This window comes from Rhipicephalus microplus, chromosome 9, assembly GCF_043290135.1.
Source record: "Rhipicephalus microplus isolate Deutch F79 chromosome 9, USDA_Rmic, whole genome shotgun sequence".
Classification (NCBI taxonomy): domain Eukaryota; kingdom Metazoa; phylum Arthropoda; class Arachnida; order Ixodida; family Ixodidae; genus Rhipicephalus; species Rhipicephalus microplus.
This window is the reverse complement of record NC_134708.1, coordinates 96,359,889-96,384,574: the sequence shown is the minus strand read 5'-3', so window position 1 is coordinate 96,384,574 and position 24,686 is coordinate 96,359,889. Positions and strand designations below refer to the sequence as shown.

Here is a 24,686-nt window from a genome sequence, read left to right as displayed (position 1 = left end):
CACTTGCGCAAAGTGTGCATCCATTCAGCACATATCTGACAACTGCACCTCAGAAGTCATTCGTTGTTCGAACGGTGAAGGATATCACGCTGCCTACTCACGATCATGCCCCACATGAAAAAAAGAGAAACAAGTAGTAGAACTTAAGGTCAAATTCAATATGTCATTCCAAGAAGCACGTCGACGTTTCGCACTACGCAACCCTTTTCCCTCCTTTGCAGGTGTGACGCGCCGTGGCGCCGCGCCACATGTTTCTGCGCCCGCGAATGCCACACAGAGTGTGGCCGCGGTGGTGCCATCACCGCCCCCGGCTTGAGCAGCCTGTACTGCTCCGCTACCTGACAAACAGGGCCGGCAGACTCCTTTGTCTGCTGGACCTTTGACCCACTGCTATTAGGTCCGAAAGTTCTGTCAACGTGCACCTGCCGAGCAGGCACCATTCACCACCTCACAAGAGGTGACGGATACAAATGCCACTCTACCGGCTTCTCAGACGTAAGCCGAAGGATAGGCGCAATTCTTTGAAGTGTGACAAGAAAGAAAAACCCCGTATTACAGGGCTTCCAGAAGGCCTCGTAACCTAAGGCAACACCTTTGTACACATAGCACCACACAACATTAAAATGACACAAATACTACAGTGGAGCGTCAGTGGACTGCTGAGAAACCTCGACAATATTCAGGAACTCTTACACAAACATACAGCAAAAGTGCTGTGGGTACAAGAAACACACTTAAAATCAAAACTCACTGACTTTCTATGCAATTACGTTAACTTTCGCCGAGACGATGCTGTCGCCTCCTCCGGTGGTGTTGCCATAATAGTTATAACCGAGAAACAGCCTGCACATATTTACCACTTCAAACATCTCTTGATACAATGAATGTTCGAGCTGTCATTTTCAGTAAACTGGTAACAATTTGCATTATTTACATACCTCCACATCATCAACTGAACAAACATGAATTTCAGTCGCTGATAGATGAACTTCCAGAACCATATCTCGTCCTAGGGGACTTTATTACTCATAGTAGCCTATAGGGTGACTCGCTGGCATGTGCGAGGCCGCCTCGTTGAGTAGTTCCTTTACTTTTCATTGAGTAGTTCCTTTACTTTTCTAGTGCGTGTCTCCTAGATTTTTGAAAGGACCAACATAGTATAGCCGCGCTAACAACACCTACTTATCGATATACCTCAGCATTGTCTCTCCATCGCTCCTACCTTTACTCACATGAAAAATAATAAATAATCTATACGGAAGCGGCCATTTAAATTTCCTTTAATTTTGAGTACAACAATAGATAAAAAATGGGGGACCCTTAAGCTTTGCCTTTAACAGTTGAAATCCGGTTTTATAGTGAACCCTTCAACCGCTAAGTGCATACTTAATAATATGTTTTGTTACATTCACACGCACGCACACAAACACGCACACAGTAGATTGAACCAGCGCGCGCTATTATCGCCGAATAGGCTCGTTTTCATCATGACACCTATCGAAATGGGTTAAAGGGGCCCAGAAACACTTTTTCAAGTAACCATGGAATGAATTGACTAGAAGAGCTTATTGCGTCACAAATTCAGCGCCGCAAAAATTTTAAGAATCCGTCCAGTGCGAGTGAAGTTACAAAGGTTTGTCGCATGCTGCAATTGCATTATCTCTCCTCTCGTCCCGACGAAAGCGCTGGAAGCTAAGCATGCATGGAAGGGTGGCAAGGCAAAGAAACTACCGCGCCTCGTGATATTGAGCACTTTTTTTTTCTTCGAATGTGCGGCCTTTGAGTGTGATCGCGCGCACACGCGTGGACAAGTAGCGGCCACCCGCGGCTATCTCGGCAACTTGATTTTTCGGTCACAGACGATTTTTCGCTCACAACCAACGAGGCCGACGCCGGCGACGGGTTTTCTGCGACACGACCTCTTCAATGCTATCGCGTTAACAGGTCCTCCACAGGCTCCCAGATGGCAGATTGCCAAGGCAGACTAGGAATAGTTTCGGAATGCTAGCAACTTAAGTTGGCCTGATATGTGTGGATTAAGTGGAGATGCAGCTGTAGAGTACCTTACAGCTTTTCTAATTGGTGCTGCAACAAAGTGTATCCCACAAACGGGACTTGGCACAAAACGTGGCGTCTCTTGGTTGAATAGTGAGTGTCGAGATGCACGTAAAAGACAAAACAAAGTATTGAAGTTGCTTCGGGACTCGCCAACTGCCGAAAATCTTGATAGTTTCAAGACGACTAAGTCTCAAGGTAGAAAAGTGTGCTGACAGGCTAGGCGGGGGAGCTAACAGAAATTTTTAACAGGCATTAGTTATTATAGAAATGAACCTAAAGTTTGAAGCATGGTTGGTAAAGTAGCAGGAAGACAAGTACATTCACTCCCACTTGTAAACACGCAGGGCGACAGCTTGGAAGACCAGGCGAACTACATCGCCGCACACTTTGAGGAAATCTGCAGCTCGTCGCACTATACCGCAGGGTTTCAACGATGCAAAGTCAGAATAGAAAAAGAGAAACTACAGCGCAAATCCGGAACCCACGAGGCATACAATGCACCTCTCTGTTTAGCTGAGCTACAGGCCTCACTAAACTGCTGTAACAACTCTGCTCCAGGCTCCGGCCATGTGTCGCATATATATATATATATATATATATATATATATATATATATATATATATATATATATATATATATATATATATATATATATATATATATATATATATATATATATATATATATATATATATATATATATATATACAGCTGCGTCTGCGTGACCACGCGCCCGCCAATACACCATGTGTTGTCCCTTCACTGGACATGAAACCTTTCTTACAAGAGCTCAGGGTGTGCTGGCAGTGCCTATGGGATAGGCAAACAGACAACAAACAACATGTTATTAAACTGAAATTCGCCACCAGTGTCTAGATCACGCTACACACAAGTTACACTTACAAGGCTGCAGATAGGGCACACACACTCTATATACACATTCATACCTTTTGTCTGGCGATGACCAACCCATCTGTGAGAGGTTTGGAGATCCACTTACGGTGCTCCACATCCTATTTCAGTGTAGTGATTTAGATGATTTAAAAAAAGAAAAACAAACATTCTTTATTGCCCTACCAACAGCAGCTACCACTACATTATGTCATGCTCACCGGTAGAGATCCGCTTTTTAAACTTCAGTTACTTTTTACGTTTTTAAAAGATGTACGTAGTTTTTACCCTATATGCCAAGGTGATCCGTAGCTCGACCCCCGTGCAGAGGTCACGGCTGCGGCATCCCTCACCCCCAACGCCGCCATTTATTCTAGCGCCTCGCGTTTTACGTCACCGCCATGGTTTTATTATTTTAGAGTTATAACCCACCTCCAGGTGCGGAATTTTAGGCCCATTTACAGCCGCGCAACATTATCATTGTTTGTATCATGTTCATATCACTTCAATAACGTACCATTGCTTTTCGGTCATCATAGTTCATGACGCTCTTCGGCCATCACATGGCCCTTGCGCCAATACACACCATATATCATTATGAATATAAAATTGACGCACAGATTCAGCGTGGTAATTTCAGGTGTATGTTGATGGACAGTGCATGTTATTCAAGTTGGCAATAGACCGTCATGAGCACTTGAGCTTTCTGCAATTTCTTCGCATCTTCCAATGACGTCATGCTTCCTGATTTAGAGTGCTCCAAACCTCTTTCTAGAACAACTGCCATTTCCAGTTGGAATGGCTTTATTTCCAGTGAGAAGGCTGCCATTTCTGCTCGGGAAGATTTTTATTTCCAGCTAGAATTGGCTTCCATTCCCGGCCAGAGCGGCTTTCATTTCCTCCTATAATTCCCTGCCAGGTGGCCAGGGAATTCTAGCCAGAAAAATGTGTCGGGCTGGAAACTATTTCCTGTCTCATAATCTGGCCAGTACTGGAAATGGTTTCCAGCTGGGATGGTAGCTTTGCATGTAGGGTATATCATTGATAAGCTCAAAAGCGAGTGTTTCATTCATGCCCATGATGGCTGCATATCAATGGGGTATTGGAAAGGACACCCGTTCACATAGATTCAGGTGCACAATAATTGAGGAACCCTATCCAGGCGGTTGAAATTTCCAGAGCCCCCCGCTACGGCGTTTCCCATAATTATATTGTGGTTTTTGGAGGTAAGAGCCCGAAAGGTATTATTGAGAATAATTTGGAATCTGCTAAATATACCTTACGGTCATCTTGCATGAAGGGAGAGAATTTTTTAGGGCTCGTTTCTATGTTTGGACACAGTGGTAATCATGAGTAGAAGATAATGGTTTCAAGAAATATTTGGGATGGTATTTGTATTGTTTTGAGTGTGTTCTAGCAATTGTGATACAGGTACGTAAAATGAATGAACAGATTTTGTACTGGCAGAGACTGAACCTCTAGCCTTCGGGTGCAGGGTCGGCCTCTACAAGTAGCAATTTGTATTTTCGTGCACTTCACATTTTTTCTCAAATATCTGTATCACAGTTGCTAGAACACTCTTAAAGCTATACAACATTTTACTTTCCTAAAGAAATTATTTGCTCGTTTTCATTAACCATTAATTTTGTTGCATGTACATTTATTGAGAAGCTGGCTGGGAACCGGATTAAGAGCGTTGGCTTTTACAGATTCTTGCAATATTTTGAGTTTCTGATATTTGCTTGGGCACTACGCTCCCATTGCTAAAATTTCTGATGTTGCGATATGCCTCTCTTTATGTAGGATAAAAAGGTAACGAGCTACTCTGAAAAGTCAAGGGAATAAACACCTTCACTTAAAGCGGCTCTCGTTGATGGAGGTGTCAAAATCCCGCCCCGCTTCCCACCCAAACTTTCCCACAAGGGAGTGGTACAAGCAAAAAAAAAACTGAATTAATCGCGAATGAGGCACAATTAACAGCTGAAAAAGAAGGATAGCAGTAGCAATGGGGCTTTTCAAAATATATATGTTGAGGCTTCCAGAAATATTATTCACCAGATGATGAACCAGAACATATTATCGGATGAAGGATTGGAAGTTGTCCAAGCACCGTTTTCTACGGATATCCAGGAACTTCTTAAACGAATACGTAAAAAGGTGAAAACCTCTTCCTCTCACATAATGAAAAGAGTTTGCTCACACACGCTGCACTGTTATTCGCCAAGGGCTTGTGGTTGTGTGCGAGTGAAATTTTTATTTTCGCTGCATCTCTTCACTGGTTACTTCCGCTGTAAGGCAACTGTATACATATATAACGCGAATTGATATACCCGAACCCCCCCCCCCCTCCCCCCATTTTTTTTTCACAGTGAAAGCTGTTATGAGATCAGAACAGAGGTCACGCGCCGAAGCGCCGTATATTTGTGCGCCGCCGCCGCCCGTAACGAGCATCGAAAAAAAAACTGGGTCAATAAAGAACATCAATGACACCATGGGATTTCGATCTGGGTCCACTGGCACTGGGTGCCTGCCCAGTATTTTACCACTGAGCCACGTTAGTGATATGAACTCAGTAAACAAAAAATATTATTGACACAATAAGATTCTAACCCGGGTCCACTTCGAGCCAGCCTAGGAATCTACCACTGAGCCACGTCAGTGCTTGAAAGTAGCTTTAAACTGGCCTTAGGCTGGCTTGATGTCAAGAAATAAATCGCGTTAATATGAGTAATAAATGATTTTAGCACATCAAAAAACAAAACAAAAAACAGCCAGGCGTCACACAATGCGAATTGCATATAACGACGCGTCGCCTAATGCTCCAACGCATTAGAAAACCTGTTCTTGGTCACCTATTCACTGTGGCTCGTACCCACTTCAAGCATTATTCTTCATCGTAGTCAGCTAATCCATAAAAAACTTGCACAAAATATTCAACAAGTGTATAGCAAGTACCACGCTTCTATAAAGAATGACGAAGGATAGCATGGAAAATACTGGCCTACTACACAAAATTTATGAGTATTTATAGCGCTCTGGGTACCCAGCAGTCTGCTTGTAGCTTTCCAATGAGTGTGAGAAAAGGCTCTGAAAGGCTGCTCTTCTAGCTTTTGCTGTGACTGTGCTGCGCGGTCCTCGCAGGCCTGGCGTTTTTTTTTTTTTTTGATACGCTTAAAACGCTAACTGTAAAAGATATTAAAGCAGATGTGCATTAAAGTCCTTCCCACTTTCCCTCGCCTCCCAAGACTAATAAACAGGTGCTTTAGTAGCGAAACACACAGCCTCAAGCGCCCAGACAATTACGGTGCTACAAGGCAGTTGCCGCCTCCTTCCGCCCTGAGCAATATGGCCGCTATGGCTTCACTTCGATACATGGGTTGGTATGCAGGACCGCCACTCCAAAACCTCCTTGGTTTTGACCTTTAAAAATTTGGCACGGGCCTCCTCAAGGCCGGCGCACATGCGCAGACTACCTATCCGGAAAAGGCTCATTGCGTAAATATGCATCAAAATATATTGCTTTCAGAGCTGTGAAAGATATATGTTTTCAATAATTAAGATGGGAGCGTGATGAGACCTGACAGAGGCATTATCCACAAGTCTGTTTTCGATAGGAGAAATGCGACACCTTGTGTGTATCTGTTCACGTATGTATAAACAAACAAAAAGTTGCAATTTTTGGGGTGGGTGGAGGTTGGTTAACACTTAGAACCACCCGAATTGCTGTACTACTGGCAGATCCAAGGAGGTACTATACTATATCTTCTGGGGTGGAGGTGAGCCTCCATAAGTGACGCCGGTCGCCGCCGTATTGGTAAAGTAAAAACTCGGAAGCAGACGAGAAAGTGCGCTTCGTAGTTCCGCCCTCGCAGTGGCATTTGGAGAGTGTGACATGTCTTTGTAAAGCATTTAAAGATTTTACAAGGCCACGGTGACTTCGTGCGTTGCTCATGGTTGCACAAATCGCATCAAGAAGACGCTTTGGATCACTTTTCACGTGTAAGTATACTCACTTTTTTCGCTGACGATCGCCTGTTTTTCCGCTTATGCTGCTAAATTAGAAACAATATGAAAGGTGCGCATGCGTCTAATTCATGTGTATAGCTGTATGGAAGGTAATTTAAACGCTCGCTGACACAACGTTGTCCGTGAGTTTAAGTTTATGGATGAAGCACAAAGTACTTGTGGTCCAAGGATGCACGTATCAAACATTGGAACGAGTAGGACATCTGAATGCCCTTTGAATTCCAAGTTTTCTGGTGTTGTCTGACAAGATGAGACTGACGGTGTGTATGCATAATTTTTCGGCGAGTGAATATCGAATTCGGTGCATGTTTATCGAGGAATTCGCAAACTTAGAGAATATTCCATGCCGTGATTATCCGTACTACAGGTTTCCGAATGACAGTGCGCTGCATTCTGCATGGGAACGTGCTGTTCGAAGAAATAGTTGGAGGGCTAAGGACCTCTATTCCATTCACCTCGAAGAACGCTGCTTCGACAGAACGGGGCAGGCAATCAGACTGGGGCTTGGCAGTGTACTTACGATTTTTCCTGCCTTCCCAGCGCATCTGCGAAAACCTGTTAGTTTCTACCTCCTTGAGGTAGCTTCAATAGAATATAGTCATGAATATAAGCAATCACGTCTAAAACAAGATGAGGCACCTTTGAAATCCATTCTATCTAGCCGACGAAACCGAAACCAATACGCCGATAGAGGAGGTTGCTAGAATGAGTGAGTGGCGTTATATCAAACATCGAGCTATCTCGTTTTTAGGTTCTGAAGGCTGCACTTGCCATGACAAAACACGTCGCCAACGGAAGTTTATAAATATTATGCAAAACTAACGTCACTGCAATTCTTCTTATAAATGGTTCATTTGGTGTACGTCTCTTGGAGTTTGTCGGCTGCACGCGACATCAGTGTTTTGGATTTGGTTCCGCCTTTATATAGGTTAGAGTTCGATAACTCTAGGAAAATTACTGGTCACTCCCAGTTTACTTAATTACCGCTCTTCTCTAACTTTAGCTTTGATTATTTCGACTTCCTTATATATTCTCTGGTGATCTGCCGACACACACACACAAGCACATATATGAAAGAGGCGAGCAAACGTCGCGTTCCCGTTGATACTAAATATCTGCAGGCACATTTATAAAGACACCCGATATATACTACAACCATTTTGTGCCGCAATAGATATATACAGTGCACCAGCAAGCTCAATATGTGAAGCATCCCTCGACAAAAGATTGATCGGAAAAAGCGTGCAGCTGACAATGGGTGCATGAATTAATTTGTTTCATAAACAAGAAGAGGCAATTGTGTGTTGGTGTAATATTAAAGTGGTTTCCATCTCATTAGTTTTATCGTGGAACTGGAAACCGACGCGTGCGACCCGCGTATTACATTGCCGTCTATGGCGGCTCCGCCCTGTTTTTCCTCTAGCAATATGGCCGCTGGTGGCTTCACTCGTTTCCGTTGGCAGCGGTCGGGACTGCCACTCCAAAGGTTCCATAAAACCTCCTTGGGCAGATCACGGCGATTCTGTCAGCACGGCGCCGAACCTGCCTATTATGACCGAACAAAAACTTCGTCTTGAAGCGTGACCTCTGTGACTGGCATTATCAACGTGCCGTTAACTGTGCTAAGCGCAGAGGCCACACTCAAGGCTAAACACAACATTTTTTTTTTGCAAGTCTAGTTTTTTTTACGTTTAATAAATAATTCTGAAGTCCTCAAATACTACAAATATTTTAATACTAGTGTGGTACTTAAAAATTCACCAGTGTACAAGGTCGCTAAAAACGTGTAAAACAATACTTATTTGGCTTGCTTAGCGGGATAAAAACTTTCGTCTGGCAACGCAGTTTTGTACAGTTCATTTTTGTTTTTGTTTCGTTTTACGGCGTCTTCTCCGCGTCAACTCTCCGAGTTGTGGTGAAAAATATCGCTGTGTGTGTGCGCGCGACTGATTTTTGTGGCGTTCTCCGATGTTCCACCTCGATAATTGGATACCAGCCGTCAACCATGCCCACCGATCAATTTTGAGAGTGCAGTTTACGTCGTTCGCGAGGCCGTCGATTGGTTCCTTGCGGAAAGACTCGCGCATCGTACTCGAAAGGTAAGCAAGCCCTCCTTGAGACTTGAATTTGAAAATGGTAAGTCAACTGATGTCTCTGCCGTACCACGGCTCTCTCTCTCTCTCTCTCTCTGAGCATTTGGATAAACGCGCGAGATAAACCTGAGTTATCCTGTGCAGCCTCTTACGAGCGCATCCTGTTATTCTCTTAAACGCTTTTAAAGAAAAATAGAGCGCGCCTTTGAGAATCACCGCAGCGTCATACAAAACAGGAGAAGCGAAGAGTAAAGGGGCGACGCTTGGCCTGTGCTGTCGATCTATTTTATTTTTCTTTCCAAGCGAGGGGAGGGAAAGATCATCAGCCCGGCGTACGCAACGCACCACTAACGCCCGGCGAAGCGGGTTTTGTGTGATGCCTGTCGTACGTACTGAAGGCTGGCCTCTCCTCGCACTTTTGACGCGCGCGCCTTGATGGAACCTGCATCGACGCACCGTCGAGTTTGCATGCAGTACGTGCGTGTGTATCTCTCTGTGTGTGAGCTGAGGAGAGTGCGGCAGTTTCTGATCTCGCGTCGCTTTCGGGTCACGCCGTTACGCTGCCCGCGCCTTCCGGCATGTGCTTCAGCGCGCGCCTAGTTTGAATGCGCGACGGGGAAAAGAAAAAAACAAACAAACAAATAACGTGTAATTACACAGTGAAAGACAGCGCATGCCACGCGAATGAAAAAAAAAAGCAAAGAAGAAGAAAGAAAGGCGAGGCTATCTGGAGCACGTCAGTTCTTGACTCCATCAGCGGACCGGTGCGTGCAAGCACCTTTGAACGGCTGTTAAAGGACGGTTGTCTTGCGGAAGATTGCGGGCTTTGAAGCGACATGCCGATGCGTGTGCGCATGGGAGGGAGAGGGGGCAAAGTCGCTCCTATACATTTACGTAATAGGGAGGGGGTCGCTGCGGTTAGCCAATTTAATTAACGGAATGAACCGTGCCTAGCAGAAGTTGAGCGTGGCGCTGCTGTTCAATTAAAAGGTTGTTTTAATTAACGGAATGAACCGTGCCTAGCAGAAGTCGAGGCGCGTTCTCTTGCTGTTGGTTCATTTCGTTAATTAAATTGGCCTCCTAATTGCACGGCAGCGCCACGCTCGACTTCTGCTAGGCTCGGTTCATTCCGTTAATTAAATTGGCCTCATAATTGCATGGCAGCGCCACGCTCGACTTCTGCTAGGCACGGTTCAGTCCGTTAATTAAAACGGCCAGCGTCGCTCATGCACTCATGAAATGCACCGCGGATGGCACCAAACTCTTACGGAGTAGCCACAACTACAAAAAAAAAAAAAGTTTCGGCCACATTTAGCAGCAGTCTGGCAACAACCACCCCAAAGTCTGGCAACTGACTTATGCAACACCAAACGGAACCTTGCCGGATTGATAGAAGAACGGTGATGTGTGTGAGTCGGTAAAAGGAACCTTGCGGCACTTTTCCAAGTAACCATCAAATAGCTTTACTAAAGCAATTTATTACCTCACGAATCGACCACCACAAAACGTTTTTAAATTCGTCAAGCACGAACGGAGTGACAGTGATTGGTCGCACGCTGTAATCGCTTTCTCTCGCCCGACGAGGGCGAGTTGTAAGCTAGCACAGAACGCTGCTGGCAGAAATAACTTACGCCACTCACACTTCATGACCTTCAGCACTTTCCTTTGCGTGCGGCTAACATTCAATGAGAGGGAGTGCGCTAGAGTAACTGTATACGGTCTCTAGCACGCGCCGGCATGTGGCGGCCTCTCGTGGCGGACACTGTTACTATGCAGCCCACGATGCTTTATTGTTCTGTTGTGCGTCGAAATAGAAAGATAACCGTATGGAGGTGTCCAGCCCTGCAGTGGTTTTCTGGAAAGCGATTAGATACCTTTAAAATGCAATTTTTGGATGTTACCATCTGTCATCATCTATTTCATCTACTCGTGGGGTGACGCCCGCAACGTTGGTTAATGCACGCGATGACAATGACACTCTACCGCCAGCAAACCACCACATTTTGGCACCCTATCAATTTGTGTTTAAAAAAATCAGTTCCACATAGGGTGCTTTAATAATGGAATAAGGAATATATATATATATATATATATATATATATATATATATATATATAATGCTTATATGCAGAAGAATAACTTCGGTTTCCGCAAGGTTTTTTGTATGAAAGTAGATGCGTTTTCACACATAACTGTTTATTCAGCCGACGTTTCGACGGGAGCCCCGTCTTTTTCAAGGCCTAATAATATTTACATATTCACATAATATTTACTTAGGGAAGGGGTCAGAAGAGCAACAACAACAAAAAAGGGAGAGAAATGAAACGGGGGAGGGGGAAACATAAATAATAAGTAAATCTAGGAGAAGAAGCAAGAGAGACACGGCGAGGTTAGGAAGGAATGGCATTTCAACAGAGTAAGGGGAACGTAAACTAGCAATGCCATCATTGTCAACAATACCTCCCACGCACCACCCTTCCCCCAAGTGAACAGTGTGACCGCCGTTTTTGTATTCCACCTTCCGGTGCAATCCGCTGGTGGCCTGTCCCCCTTTGAAGTTTACGATAAATTGGTGGAGAGAACTTAAGCGCTTCCAGTGCATGTTGGTGGCGTTGGAAGATATGAAAAAGCCGGTAATTGTGGTGCCGCCATCAATATTCATTATATGCATTCGTTCTTGTCAGTGAAGAAAAAAGAAAGGTGCGTTGAAAAAAAAAACAGAAAGGACTATACGACATCCGGGACCACTTATCTGTGTGTTCCGGATGTGCTTGAAGCGGCAAACCATTTCTATATTGCCAGATGCATACGCTAAAAGCTTTGTTAGGGGGTAATATTATTGTCGTGATGAGAGGCTGGCGGCAGAGGACTGATTAGAGGGAAACGTTTGCGTCTTTAAGTGACCGTAGTGCTGACTGAGTGCCTGGGTGTTCATTCATTCCGTTTTTTATCGTGCTGAATTTGTAGATAAAGTAAGGTTCCCGTTTTTCCCGTTCTGTGAGTGTTCGAAAATTGTTTTCCAATGGGTAACCCTGATGTAATTAAAGCTGTGATCTTTTAATGTGCTGTGTTTCGAAAGTGGAAGGCCTGGCAGGGAACGTACGCGTGTCCGATGGTTGTTGAATCTACTTCTAAACGGAGTGTCTGTCGGGCCCACGTATTGCATGGATATACCCCACATTCCAGAAGGTATAGGACGTTGTCTGAGTCACAGTCTAGTGCACCTCTTATCCTGTGCTTAAAATCCGAGTGAGTGCTTTCCGCCATTGTCGTTGTCTGCATGTGTTTGCATACCTTGCATCTGCTTTTTCCGCAAGGGCGACTCCCTGTTTGAGGTTTCACGTCTATCTTTGAATTTATTGAATGATCCTTCGTACTTTTTGACCGCATGTATACTAACAAGGAGGAGAAGTGAAAATTTTTAGATAGTCGTACCCTCTGTTCGAATATGTTTAAGTGTTTTTTTTTTAGGACCTTGTTTATGTTCGGTAGGTTACTCGTGAAGGTTAATACCAAATTTTTGTTTCAGTGTTGGTCGGCATCTTTTTGGTGGTTTAGAAAAGTCTGGCGGTCGAGATTTTCAGCTTTTTTGATGGCATCATCGATGATAGCTGGCGGGTCTTCTTGATGAAGGAGTACTTCGCCCCTATGTGTGCTGTTTTTGTGGAAGTCCTCGGTGCGAGAGCAGATTCGTCGGAATCTGTGTGCTTGGGAATACGAAATGCTTGTCTTGCAGTGTCGCGGGTGGCAGCTTTTGAAGTGCAGGTATTGTTGTCTGTCCGTAGGCTTTCTGTATACGCTATAGTTACCAATGCGCAATCGTCCATTCGAATAAGTACATCAAGAGAGCTTATTTCAGTGTTAGAGTAGGAGTGTGTAAAATAAATGCAAGGGTGCACTTAGTTCAATTCCTGTATGAATTTGAGAAGCTCGTTTTCCGAATGTGTTCGAATCATAATATATTGTCTAGGTACCGTTTATAGATTAAAGGTTTGATATTACAAGATGAAAGAAAATTGGTCTTTATATGGTGCATGAATATGTTAGCGTAGTGTGGGGCCATTCTTGTATCCATTGCCTTGCCGCTGATTCGAAGGTAGTGCTGATTGTTAAATTGAAATCTGTTCAATCCGAGTACAAGCTTCGTTAAGATTTCAATTACTTTTTCGCTTTGATATGCGACAGCGTTGTGGGTTTCATACGATTCAACACGTGCCCTTACACTATCGTCATGTGTCATATTTGTGTAGAGTGAACTAACATCTAATGTTACAAGAAATGCACCGTCTGGAAATTTTACGTCTGATCTTTCCCGAAGGAAATGTTTTGTGCCATGCAGGAAGGACTCATGTGTGGGTGGTATGTCTTTGATTAAAGAGTCAGTATAATGGGAAATAGGTTCAGTTAACGTTCCCGTGCCTGGTATAATGCGTCTGCCCATATATATATATATATATATATATATATATATATATATATATATATATATATATATATATATATATATATATATATATATATATATATATATATATGTATATTATCAGCCTGACTACATTCACTGCAGGACAAAGACCTCTCCCATGTACCGCCAGTCAACTCGGTCCTGTGCTTGCTGCTGTCAATTTACACACGCAAACTTCTTAATCTCATCTGCCCGCCTAACCTTCTGCCTCCCCCTATCCCCCTAACCCACTTTCCTTCTCTAGGAATCCCGTTATTTACCCTTAATGACCAGCGGTTATCCCGTTTACGTGCTGCATGCCCGGCGCATGTCCATTTCCCCTTATTGATTTCAACTACGATATTCTTAACACCGATTTGTTCCCTAATCCACTCTGCTCTCTTCTTGTCTCTTAAGATTACACCTACCATTTTTCTTTCCATTGCCCGCTGCGTCGTCCTCAGTTTACTGTGAACCCTCTTTGTAAGTCTCCAAGTTTCTGCTCCATAGCTAAGTACGGGCAAGATGCAGCTTTCATATAACTTTCTCTTGAGGGAGAGTGGCAATCAACATGCCATGATTTGAGAGTGCTTGCCAAAAAAGCTCCGCCCCATTTTTATTCTTTTAGTTACTTCAATCTCGTGGTTCGGCTCCGCGGTTATTACCTGTCCTAAGTAGACATGACCTTTTACAACTTCAAGTGCACTATTACCTATCTCGGAGCGCTGCTGTCTTCCGAGGTTGTTGTACATTACTTTCGTTTTCTGCAGATTAGTTTTAAGACCTAGCTTTCTGCTCTTCTTGTATAACTCCGTAATCGTGAGTTGCAATTCGTCCCCCGAGTTATTCAGCAACGCAGTATCATCGGCGAAGCGCAGCTTACCAAGTGGGGTCTCGACACGAAGTACGCTGTGAGAACGAACGGACACAGCAGACGTGATCAGACCCACACCAAAGAAAATATTTATTGAGCCGTTTTTGTATCGACGATACCGTCAGCTCAATCGGATACATCACTAGGGATCAACTCGCTGAACGCAACCTTATACAATATTGCAATACACTCAATCAAGATAACGACAAACAAAGTAACGCGAAGGGGGCATCGCCAATGCTCGACTCACCACGAGGGGCGCACGGGAAACGACCCGCGGCGCTGTCCCTGCGTACCGCTGCGGGAGACAACCTTTCGCGCAGCCTCCATGCGCCAAAGAGGCTCCCGAGTCCCAAAGCTTTTCTGTCCGGCCACCTAGCCTCGCCTCCAGGCGTCACTGCTGGCGCTTGTACCGCGGAGAAGCCGAGTTGGTTTAACGGCGGATGGACGTGTTTTGCGAGGGCTCCGCATCGACTGCACGGATAAGTGTTTTTGCATGCTGCGAGCTTGTTTTTAATTATTGGTAAGTCAGTAGTGTAAGCCTTTATTGCAGTTATTACATTGTACTGCTGTTGGGGGGTCATTCACCTGGTATTTTACCCTGTTTGTGTGTTTACGTCAATAGCAGGGCCAAATGGGGCAAAGGGAACCATGTTCAAAGCACCTCTGGATTTTGGGAACAGTGGCAAAAAAACAAAAACGTGGCTAGGTGTAGCTTACTTGTGGACAGGGAATAACTGCAAGGAAATTAATTTGGGAAACAGTGAATTGCATATGCGCCGATATTAAAGAATTTGGTCATGGGGCCGAAATGATCCTTCTAGGGGACATGAATGCTCATATGCAGGACCTTGACGGATATTCAAACACCAATGGCAGGTTATTTGTAGATCTCTGCGAGCAGCATGGTCTGGAGATAGTTAACGCGGGGCCTAAGTTTGAGGGGCAGATCACGTGGGAAGTTGGACACAGGCAATCGTGCATTGATTATTGTCTTATGGCAGAGGGAATCTATGGCAAACTTGGAGAGGTGAAAATAGATGAGAAAGGCATTAGCAGCTTGGGTAGTGATCATAAACGCATAACATTACAAATTGAATATAAAAGCTAAAACTCAAAATCAGAACATAACATGAGGCTTGTATTTAAATGACACACAAATAACAATTATAGCCGCAAGAGTCGAGGACGAAGTAGGAAGACTACCGGGCAAACAAAGACTGGGAGTATAGTGAGCTGTTGCATGTAATGACGAAGGAGATGGAAAAATAGAAGAAAACTAGTTGCTGGAAACGAAAGAGAAAGCTTGTGGAACAAAAAAGAAAGCTTGTGGAATTAAAGTTTATGGAACAGGTAAATCTGGGAAGCGATCGAGAAGTGACGTGAGGCATCACGGGAGCACAGACAGGCAAATAAGGAGGAGCGGCCGCAGGATGAAGCCAACCAAGTATGAGAAATATATTTAGAGAAAAAAATCATTGTGCACAAATTGGTTGAGGCAAAAGTTAAAAGTGAAAGTTAACTCTGGGTGACAAAGATTCGCGAAAAGAAGAAGGCCGCGCCTAGAATATTTTGAAGCCGCCTAAAAACACTAGGTAGGGAGTCTGTCACAATGCTACACAACATATGGTAGATGAACGAGGAAATAATTGGAAGGGTACAAAACACTAGGTGGTATTCGAAAGCCAAAATCAGATTCGTTTAAAAAGGCCACCCAGGGTACTTCCCCGGGGAGTTAAGCCCAAACTCCATAAGCGCGAAAATGCACGCGACAGCGACGAGCGACGCGACGTAGATCGTCTTCGCGCGATCAGTCGCTAGCGCAGGCAAACCTCATTCACGCGACGGCTTCGGCGAGCGAATTCCACTGTTGCTGGCATGAGGCCGTCTACTCGCACCAAGAAAACCGCGTAGCGAGTGGTTTCCAATTTAAAAATAAGATATATTGTTGTGCAATGAAACGGAAAATGTTTATTATTGCCTTGCAGCATTTTTTATATGCGCATGCGTAATAAACATTGCGTTATTTCTTGTTGCGCATACGTGACTCGGGCAGGGTCACGTGCACCTATGTAGTCTTCGTCTTTTCCGGTTTTTCGCTATTGGCTGCTTGAGCCCAGCACTTCCGGGCGATGAGCGACGGTTTCCAAATCTGGAGAACCGAGCGATCGCGCGAAAACGAGCACGCGACACGTCGCGCGAACGCCCTGTTTCGTCGCTCGTCGCTGTCGCGTGCATTTTCGCGCTTATGGAGTTTGGGCCTTAATGTATGAAAAAAAGTGCAACTGAGGAAGAGGCAGCACTTGAGAATTTCAGTATGTCGAAGGTCGAAGAAAAAGTTCCTGAGCGCACTACTCTGGACTTAGATGGGGTTCCCGCCCGCCTCATTAACAAACTAGTACATAGCATTAAAGAAGCGTTGCTTAAATCTATAGAAACGTGTTTACAGGAGAAATAAATACGAGACACTTTTTAACACTTGGCGGAAAAGTACAATTAACTTAATTTTTAACGGCAAGATAAAAGGTGAAAATTCGCTCGTATAGACCGCTAACCATTATATCTGTGCTATACAGGTTGGTGATGCAAGCAGTAAAACTAAAAATATAGAAACGTGGGCAGAGCAAAATAATATATTGGGAGAACTTCAGAATGAATTCCGGATCAACAGGTGGTTAGACGATAACCTGTTTGTTATTACTTGGTGTATAGAAATATTTAAGATAGGAAAGAGGCTGTTATACCTGTAGCTTATCTGGACATGACGGGGGCGTATGACAGCGTTAATCTCGGACATATTGAACGAAGAAGGCATAGGTGAGGACTTTATACAGCTCTTGAGAGAAATATATCGAGAAAATACAGTTTTCATAGAATGGGAAGGAATAAGTAGCAATGCCAGCGATGAAATTAACATAGAACTGTGAGGCAGGGATGTCCTTTGTCCCCGCTGTTATTCATGCTGTACATGGTGAGGATGGAAAAAACGCTGGAAGGTAGCAACATTGGATTTAGTCTGTCACGTGAACAGGCTGGCGTGATGGTTGAGCAGAAGCTTCCAGGTTTATTATAATGCAGACGATATTGTCCTATTTGCGGACAGTCAAGACGACATACAGCGGATGTTGGATATATGTGGAAGGGAAGGTGAGGCTCTAGGACTAGGATTCGGTGCAACACGATGTGGATTGATGGTATTCAATGATCACAACGACCAGGTGGTCTCAGTACAGGGCCAAGATATAACGAGGGTAAGCGAGTACAAGTGCCTGAGAGTATGGGTAAATGAGGGAGATAGATATATGGAGGTATAGGAAAAATATTGGCGGTAAAAAGAAAGAGGAATGCTGCAATAATGAAGCAGAGAGCGTTACGGGGATATACTAGGTACGTAGTGCTTCGAGGTCTGTGGAAAGGCGTAATGGTTCCAGGGCTTACATTTGGGAACTCAGTGGTGATCATAAGGTTAGAGGTGCAATCAGGAATGGATGTAAATCAGAGAACTGTGGGGCGTCTCGCGGTGGGCGCTCTCGGGAAGACGACGCATAAGGCTATAAAGGGGAATTTGGGATGAACATACTTTGAAGTAAGGGAAGCTCAGAGCAAAATGAGATTTGAAGAGAGGCTCAGGAAAATGAAGGAGAGTAGATGGGCAGGGAAGGTATTCAGGTATTTGTATAAGAAGAGCGTGGACATCAAGTGGAGAAAAAGAAGTAGGGGCTTACCAGTAATGATACGGCTGGCAGTGTGGGCGACAGGGCAACGGAAACCGTTAAGCGAAAAGTCAAAGTGGCGGAGAGGATTTATTGGATGACAGTGATGGAAAAGAAGTCGGCTCTCAGTAACTGCCGAGAGGGCAAGAACGAAATAAGGCGGGAGAGGTTTCACGATAATTCAAGGGGAAGCGCTTTACTGTTCTCAGCGAGGTCGGGTTGCCTTCGAACGCGTTGTCATAAAGCGAGATTCAGTAAAAAAGAACAATGTAGATGCAGTGAGGGAGTTAAGGTAACAATGAAACATGTTCTGATTAAATTCGGTGATATCCACCTAGGTATGCGTGTGGGTACAAGCCTACATGAGGCTTTGGGTTTCAGAGACTAACATGAGAAGCTGAACACGTCCGCGATAGAACCAAGTAAGAGACGGTTAGATTACTGGTGGCAGAAAAGTAGAGATAAAGGACAGACATAGTGGGAAAATTAGGTCGTTCTGCCTGAAGAGGCAGAGAGCTGGAAGACAAATTTATAATTTTGTTATAATAACATTGATTTAATCGAAGTAGATAAGGCATTAGGCCAACATAGAACGAAAGCTTGCTAGCCTGGTGACACACATGTCACCGCCCCGTTATAAAAAAGACGCTCATAGCATCCATCCATCCGTCCGCGCTAACCCCCCCCCCCATATATATATATATATATATATATATATATATATATATATATATATATATATATATATATATATATATATATATAAATATATATATATATATATATATAAATATATATATATATATATATATATATATATATATATATATATATATATATATATATATATATATATATATATATATATATATATATATACACAACAGAAAACAGCCTGTTTTCTGTTTTATTTTACTATCCAATCAATTGTGCCATGCATGACATGCCCAACAGCAACCCTGTGCACAGCCGGGAGGCCCCCACTACACGCGTTATCCAGAAGCGGGCAAGGAATTCGCATTGCGCCCGCTTACCAGCCTCTACCGCAATACAGGACACCCCTCTTTTTACGACGAAATGTTGACAGGACGCCGAGTAGTTAAAGGCTTAGAACTTCCTAAAATGCCCGCTTACCAGCCTCTGCCACAATACGCGGCACCCCTCCTTCTACGACGAATTGTTTACGGGACTCCGAGTAGTTAAAGGCTTAGAACTTCCTCAAAAGGCTTTTTTTTTGCCCCACACCGAACCGCTAGTGCCAGGAAGCGCCGTCTGGCCGGGAGGAATGCGTTAGTGAAAGGAAACATACACAGACCGCTGACATCAGAAAGGTGAAGGGGAGAAGGGGGAGAGAGATGAAGGGGGAAGTGGAGGGAAGAGTGGAAGGGGGGCACCCGAGGGGAGTCCACCGTATATTATTTTTCTCTTCTTCTCTTTTTCCTTTTTCTTTTTTTTTCTTTTTTCTTTTTTCTTTTCTGTCTTTTTTCCTCTTTCCTTGCCCTCTGATTTGAGATTGTATAAAGCTGAGCATCAACACACACACACACACACACACACACACACACACACACACACACACACACACACACACACACACACACACACACACACACACACATATATATATATATATATATATATATATATATATATATATATATATATATATATATATATATATATATATATATATATATATATATATATATATATATATATATATATATATATATAGATATATATATATATATATATATATACACACATATATATATATATATATATATACATATATATATATATATATATATATATATATATATATATATATATATATATATATATATATATATATATATATATATTAATATTACAAATGCCCCCGCCCCGCCGCGGTGGTCTAGTGGCTAAGGTACTCGGCTGCTGACCCGCAGGGCGCGGGTTCGTATCCCGGCTGCGGCGGCTGCATTTCCGATGGAGGCGGAAATGTTGTAGGCCCGTGTGCTCAGATTTGGGTGCACGTTAAAGAACCCCTGGAGGTCTAAATTTCCGGAGCCCTCCACTACGGCGTCTCTCATAATCATATAGTGGTTTTGGGACGTTAAACCCCACATATCAATCAATCAATCAATTAAAAATGCCCCGCCGCGGTGGTCTAGTGGCTGAGGTACTCGGCTGCTGACCCGCAGGGCGCGGGTTCGTATCCCGGCTGCGGCGGCTGCATTTCCGATGGAGGCGGAAATGTTGTAGGCCCGTGTGCTCAGATTTGGGTGCACGTTAAAGAACCCCAGGTGGTCTAAATTTCCGGAGCCCTCCACTACGGCGTCTCTCATAATCATATAGTGGTTTTGAAACGTTAAACCCCACATATCAATCAATCAATCAATTAAAAATGCCCCGCCGCGGCGGTCTAGTGGCTGAGGTACTCGGCTGCTGACCAGCAGGTCGCGGGATCGAATCCCGGCTGTGGCGGCTGCATTTCCGATGGAGGCGAAAATGTTGTAGGCCCGTGTGCTCAGATTTGGGTGCACGTTAAAGAACCCCAGGTGGTCGAAATTTCCGGAGCCATCCACTACGGTGTCTCTCATAATCATATGGTGGGTTTGGGACGTTAAACCGCACAAATCAATCAAAAATGGGGATGGCCGGCACCACCAGCAGGAGTTATAACGGGCTCAAGTCAACCTAACATAAATGAAGAGGGTAAATTTCCCAAGTTGATTCTTTTTTTAAAAAGCCGATTTGTTCGAAAAAAAAAACAAGCGTAAAACCTACATTGTGGCATGGCAGTGCAAGCAATAAAGTGAGTAGCTTCTCAGGAAGGAGCTAGGTGGTGGACTTGCAGCAGCAGCAGTGTATCTGTTTGTGTGCGCGCGCGTCTCTCTGTATGTCTGCGTGTTTATTTAAACTCCGTTGCTGCTGAATGTGGGAAAGTGCAAATAAGCCGGCGAGGTGTGTGTGTGTGTGTGTGTGTGTGTGTGTGTGCGTGCGTGCGTGTGTGTGTGTGTGCGTGCGTGCGTGTGCGTGTGTGTGTGTGCATGTCTGTGCGTGCGTGCGTGTGTGTGTGCGTGTGTGTGCGTGTGTGTGTGTGCGTGTGTGTATGTGTGTGCATTTGTGTGCGTGCGTGCGTGCGTGTGCATGTGTGTGTGTGTGTGTGCGTGTGTGCATGTGTGTGCGTGCGTGTGTGTGTGTGTGTGTGTGTGTGCATGTCTGTGCGTGCGTGCGTGTGTGCGTGTGTGTGCGTGCGTGCGTGTGTGTGTGCGTGTGTGTATGTGTGTGCGTGCGTGTGCATGTGTGCGTGCGTGTGTGTGTGCGTGTGTGTGTGTGTGAGTGTGTGTGTGTGTGTGTGTGCGTGTGTGTGTGTGTGTGTGTGTGTGTGTGTGTGTGTGTGTGTGTGTGTGTGTGTGTGTGTGTGTGTGGAGGGTTTCTGCCAGGTGGCACGCATGTTGTGCATTCTCAAGGGGACATTGTTCAATCATGCACCCATTCGTCTAAAGTAGGGGCGTAATCAATGCGGGGGGGCCACCCCCTCTAAGGCCTGTGTTATTCAGTGTTTGTCGTCCACTGCCTGTCACCAATTAGAACAATTTAGTGGGACCCCTGTGTGTCAGTATTTCTGCTATTACAGCGTGTTCTTCCTACTAAAAACGAAATAGTCAGAACCCCGCCCCTCCTCCAGTGTTACTTCGAGTGACACCCCCCCCCCCCCACATAATAAGTCGCTTGATCCGCATCTGGTTTAAAGCAGGACCATGTTGAATTAAGCACGCTGAAATCAGACGTACGACGATGAAAACGAGTTACAATATTCGTGGACGACTGAATGATTAAATTGTAGTCAAAGAAGACAGCATGGGTGCCAATAAACCAAAGCTGCAGCCATCACGTGAGTGCTAGTCGACATACGCGTAAGTCTGTGCTGGCGGTGTGCGAGTGAACGCGGTATTAAAATGGGGTCTCCAGATCGCAGATTGGCAAAAAAATTATCTTCTAAGGAGGTCGTCTTATGAATCGTATTTAAACCTTATAGTATTTTAGCACTACGTCGTCGGAGGTGCATTCTGAACATGAAGGTGCTCGCTTATGAGGTTGTATTATTATTATTATTATTATTATTATTATTATTATTATTATTATTATTATTATTATTATTATTATTATTATTATTATTATTATTTACTCGATATGGGTTAACAAAAGCGCAGCAGGAAGCAACTATAAAGAGAAGGCATGGTGGTTAACCAAAAAGACTTCTGGTTGGCTACCTTACATTGTGGGATTAGAGAAGGAGGTTAAAAAGACGAGTAAGAGAAAGAGAAGCAGGGACATTTATATAACCTACATTGTTCTAAGTCTTCAAACTATTTTACAAAGCCACTCAGTTCTCGGCCAATTCCCCAAGGTTGGCATGCGCCCCTGAGTTGATGGGTGAACAAGAATACTGCTGCGTGCGGAACTGCGCCGCAAATCAGAGGCGCTCACGTAAGCCCGTCGTTCTGAAGAAGGAAACGAGGGCTTGCACAGAGTGGAAGTAGGGAGGAAGCGGGCTGAGATCTGCTACCTGGGAGGGCATAACTCACCGGGGTAGTGAAAAGATATAGAGGAGGTCAGAGACAAAAACGAAATCACTGCATATCCACGAAGTAAGAGATGATGTGTGGTCGAAGCAGTAAAATTGTTCACTGTCACTCAGCGTTACCGTAAACCACTCGTGCATGTAAGTGGGTGCCCGGCGGGACCGTTATATACAGTGTTCATGGTCAGTACTGTTACGTTGTCCTGTGCTTTGAATTTTGTTTTGCCTTCGCAATTACTGCTTTGTGGAATCGGATCTAGCCTGATTGTGGCAAAAACAAGGTGTGTGCACGTTCCGCTGGTGGTTGTTCGTTGTTTCCAGTGATACGAAATGCATCGTGGAGCGTATAGAGACGTCATACACTGACACAAGTCAGTCGTTGTCCGTGATGATCATCGTCATCACGGCTGTGGCGGACGCCACCAACGGCCTAGCCTCGACCTTGACGAGATTCGCCCCTAAGAGAGAACGAATACATCAGTGTAATAAAATGAACTGTACTGTTTCGATTCATGAAAAGGAGGAAGATCCTGCCATCATGAGTAGATTCGAACTATGAACTTGTATCGTCAGCGCAAATGACTAAAGCTTTAGATTTAATCGATAAAGGCTTAGAGAGTAGATTTACATCAACTGTACCTATCATGTGGCAGAATCGTACAAATCAGTCTGATCTTGAGCAAGTTGTAATGTCGGAACTATCCTGCGTGATAAGGCAGTTACCCCTTTCAGCTTCGGGCCTGGATAGAATTACAGTGTCTGTGATCCAAATACTATTTAAAATGTCTCCCTGTGAAATTATTAATGTTATATATTATTCTCTATATCATGCATGGATTCCTTATGATTGAAAAGTAGCGAAGGTAATTTTAATACCTCAGAAAGGGGGATCAGAGTTCAACATAGAAAATATAAGAACTATGTCCTTGACTTTTAACATGGTGAAACTCGCAGAGAGGGTTCAGCACGGCAGGATCACTAGTTGTGTAGAAGGCAAATCAGTACGATAACCTCAATAAATTGGCTTTAGATCACATTGTTCAATCTGGTGTCTGGTGTGCCCATGCAGACTTAGAGAGCCGAATACAGCTTGCTAAAAAAAAGAGAAGACAATATGCGGCGCTAGTGACTTTTGGCATTGTAAAAGCCTATGATAGCGTGGAAAAATCGATTTTTCTGAACACACTGATGACTTCAAACTTCACACAGTTTATGACGGCGTGGTTAGCAGAATTTTTGATCCCACGGGAATTTTATTGTGTTAAGGATGGATGCTGTTCATCTAGATACAAACAGAGTCGCGTAGTTCCCCAAGGAGCAGTTTTATCACCTCTTCTATTTAATATACTAATGAGCTTCATACCAACCTGCCAGAATATCTATGTCTATGTGTATGCTGACGATATAGCCTTCTTTTCTGCTGACAACGATATTTATGCTCTACAGCGAAAATTACAAATTTGCTTGAACATGCTAGAAAGATGGCTGCAGTCCATTTCAATGAATTTAAATGTAAATAAGGGTGCTCTTTTGGCGTTTCCAATAGCCGCTTCCATTTCAATCGCCATTTCATATTATCAGGAACTCATTCCGCAAGTAGACTCCCTTAAATATTTGGGTGTATTGCACAATGAACACCTTAACTGGAGTCCACATATAGAATACATCGCAGCTAAGGATCAACGGGCTTTATGCTTACTGCGAAGAATGTGTAATCGCAAATTTAGCGTACGTAGAGACACCATGTTAATGTTATATAAAATGCATATGAGCCCAATATTAGAATTCGGATGTGCCATGTTTTCAAGAAGATCAGCGTACAAAACAAATCCATTGGTTTTCTTGGAGCGGGAAACTCTGCGCTTGTGTCTGGGGCTCCTTGGGTTTGCAGGAAGCGTGTGTGGCTACGTGTGTTATCAGGAAGCGTGTGTGGCTACGTTTCTCCGTCGATTCCAATTGTTAACAGCACAGAGATTTCTAAAATTTTGCAGCTTACCAGTGACGAGAGCC

General features: G+C 44.1%; 1 protein-coding gene across 2 annotated transcripts in view; it reads left to right on the top strand.

The window, feature by feature from the left end:
• The first annotated feature begins 8,856 nt into the window (after nt 1–8,856).
• The window catches only part of LOC142772035 (uncharacterized), a 140,991-nt gene continuing 125,161 nt past the window's right edge, over nt 8,857–24,686 (top strand). For both annotated transcript variants that reach the window (XM_075874110.1, XM_075874111.1), the window contains exon 1: nt 8,857–9,075. In XM_075874110.1, the coding sequence (XP_075730225.1) occupies nt 8,945–9,075 (131 nt within the window). In that variant the 5' untranslated portion in view covers nt 8,857–8,944. The remainder of the gene's footprint in view (nt 9,076–24,686) is intronic.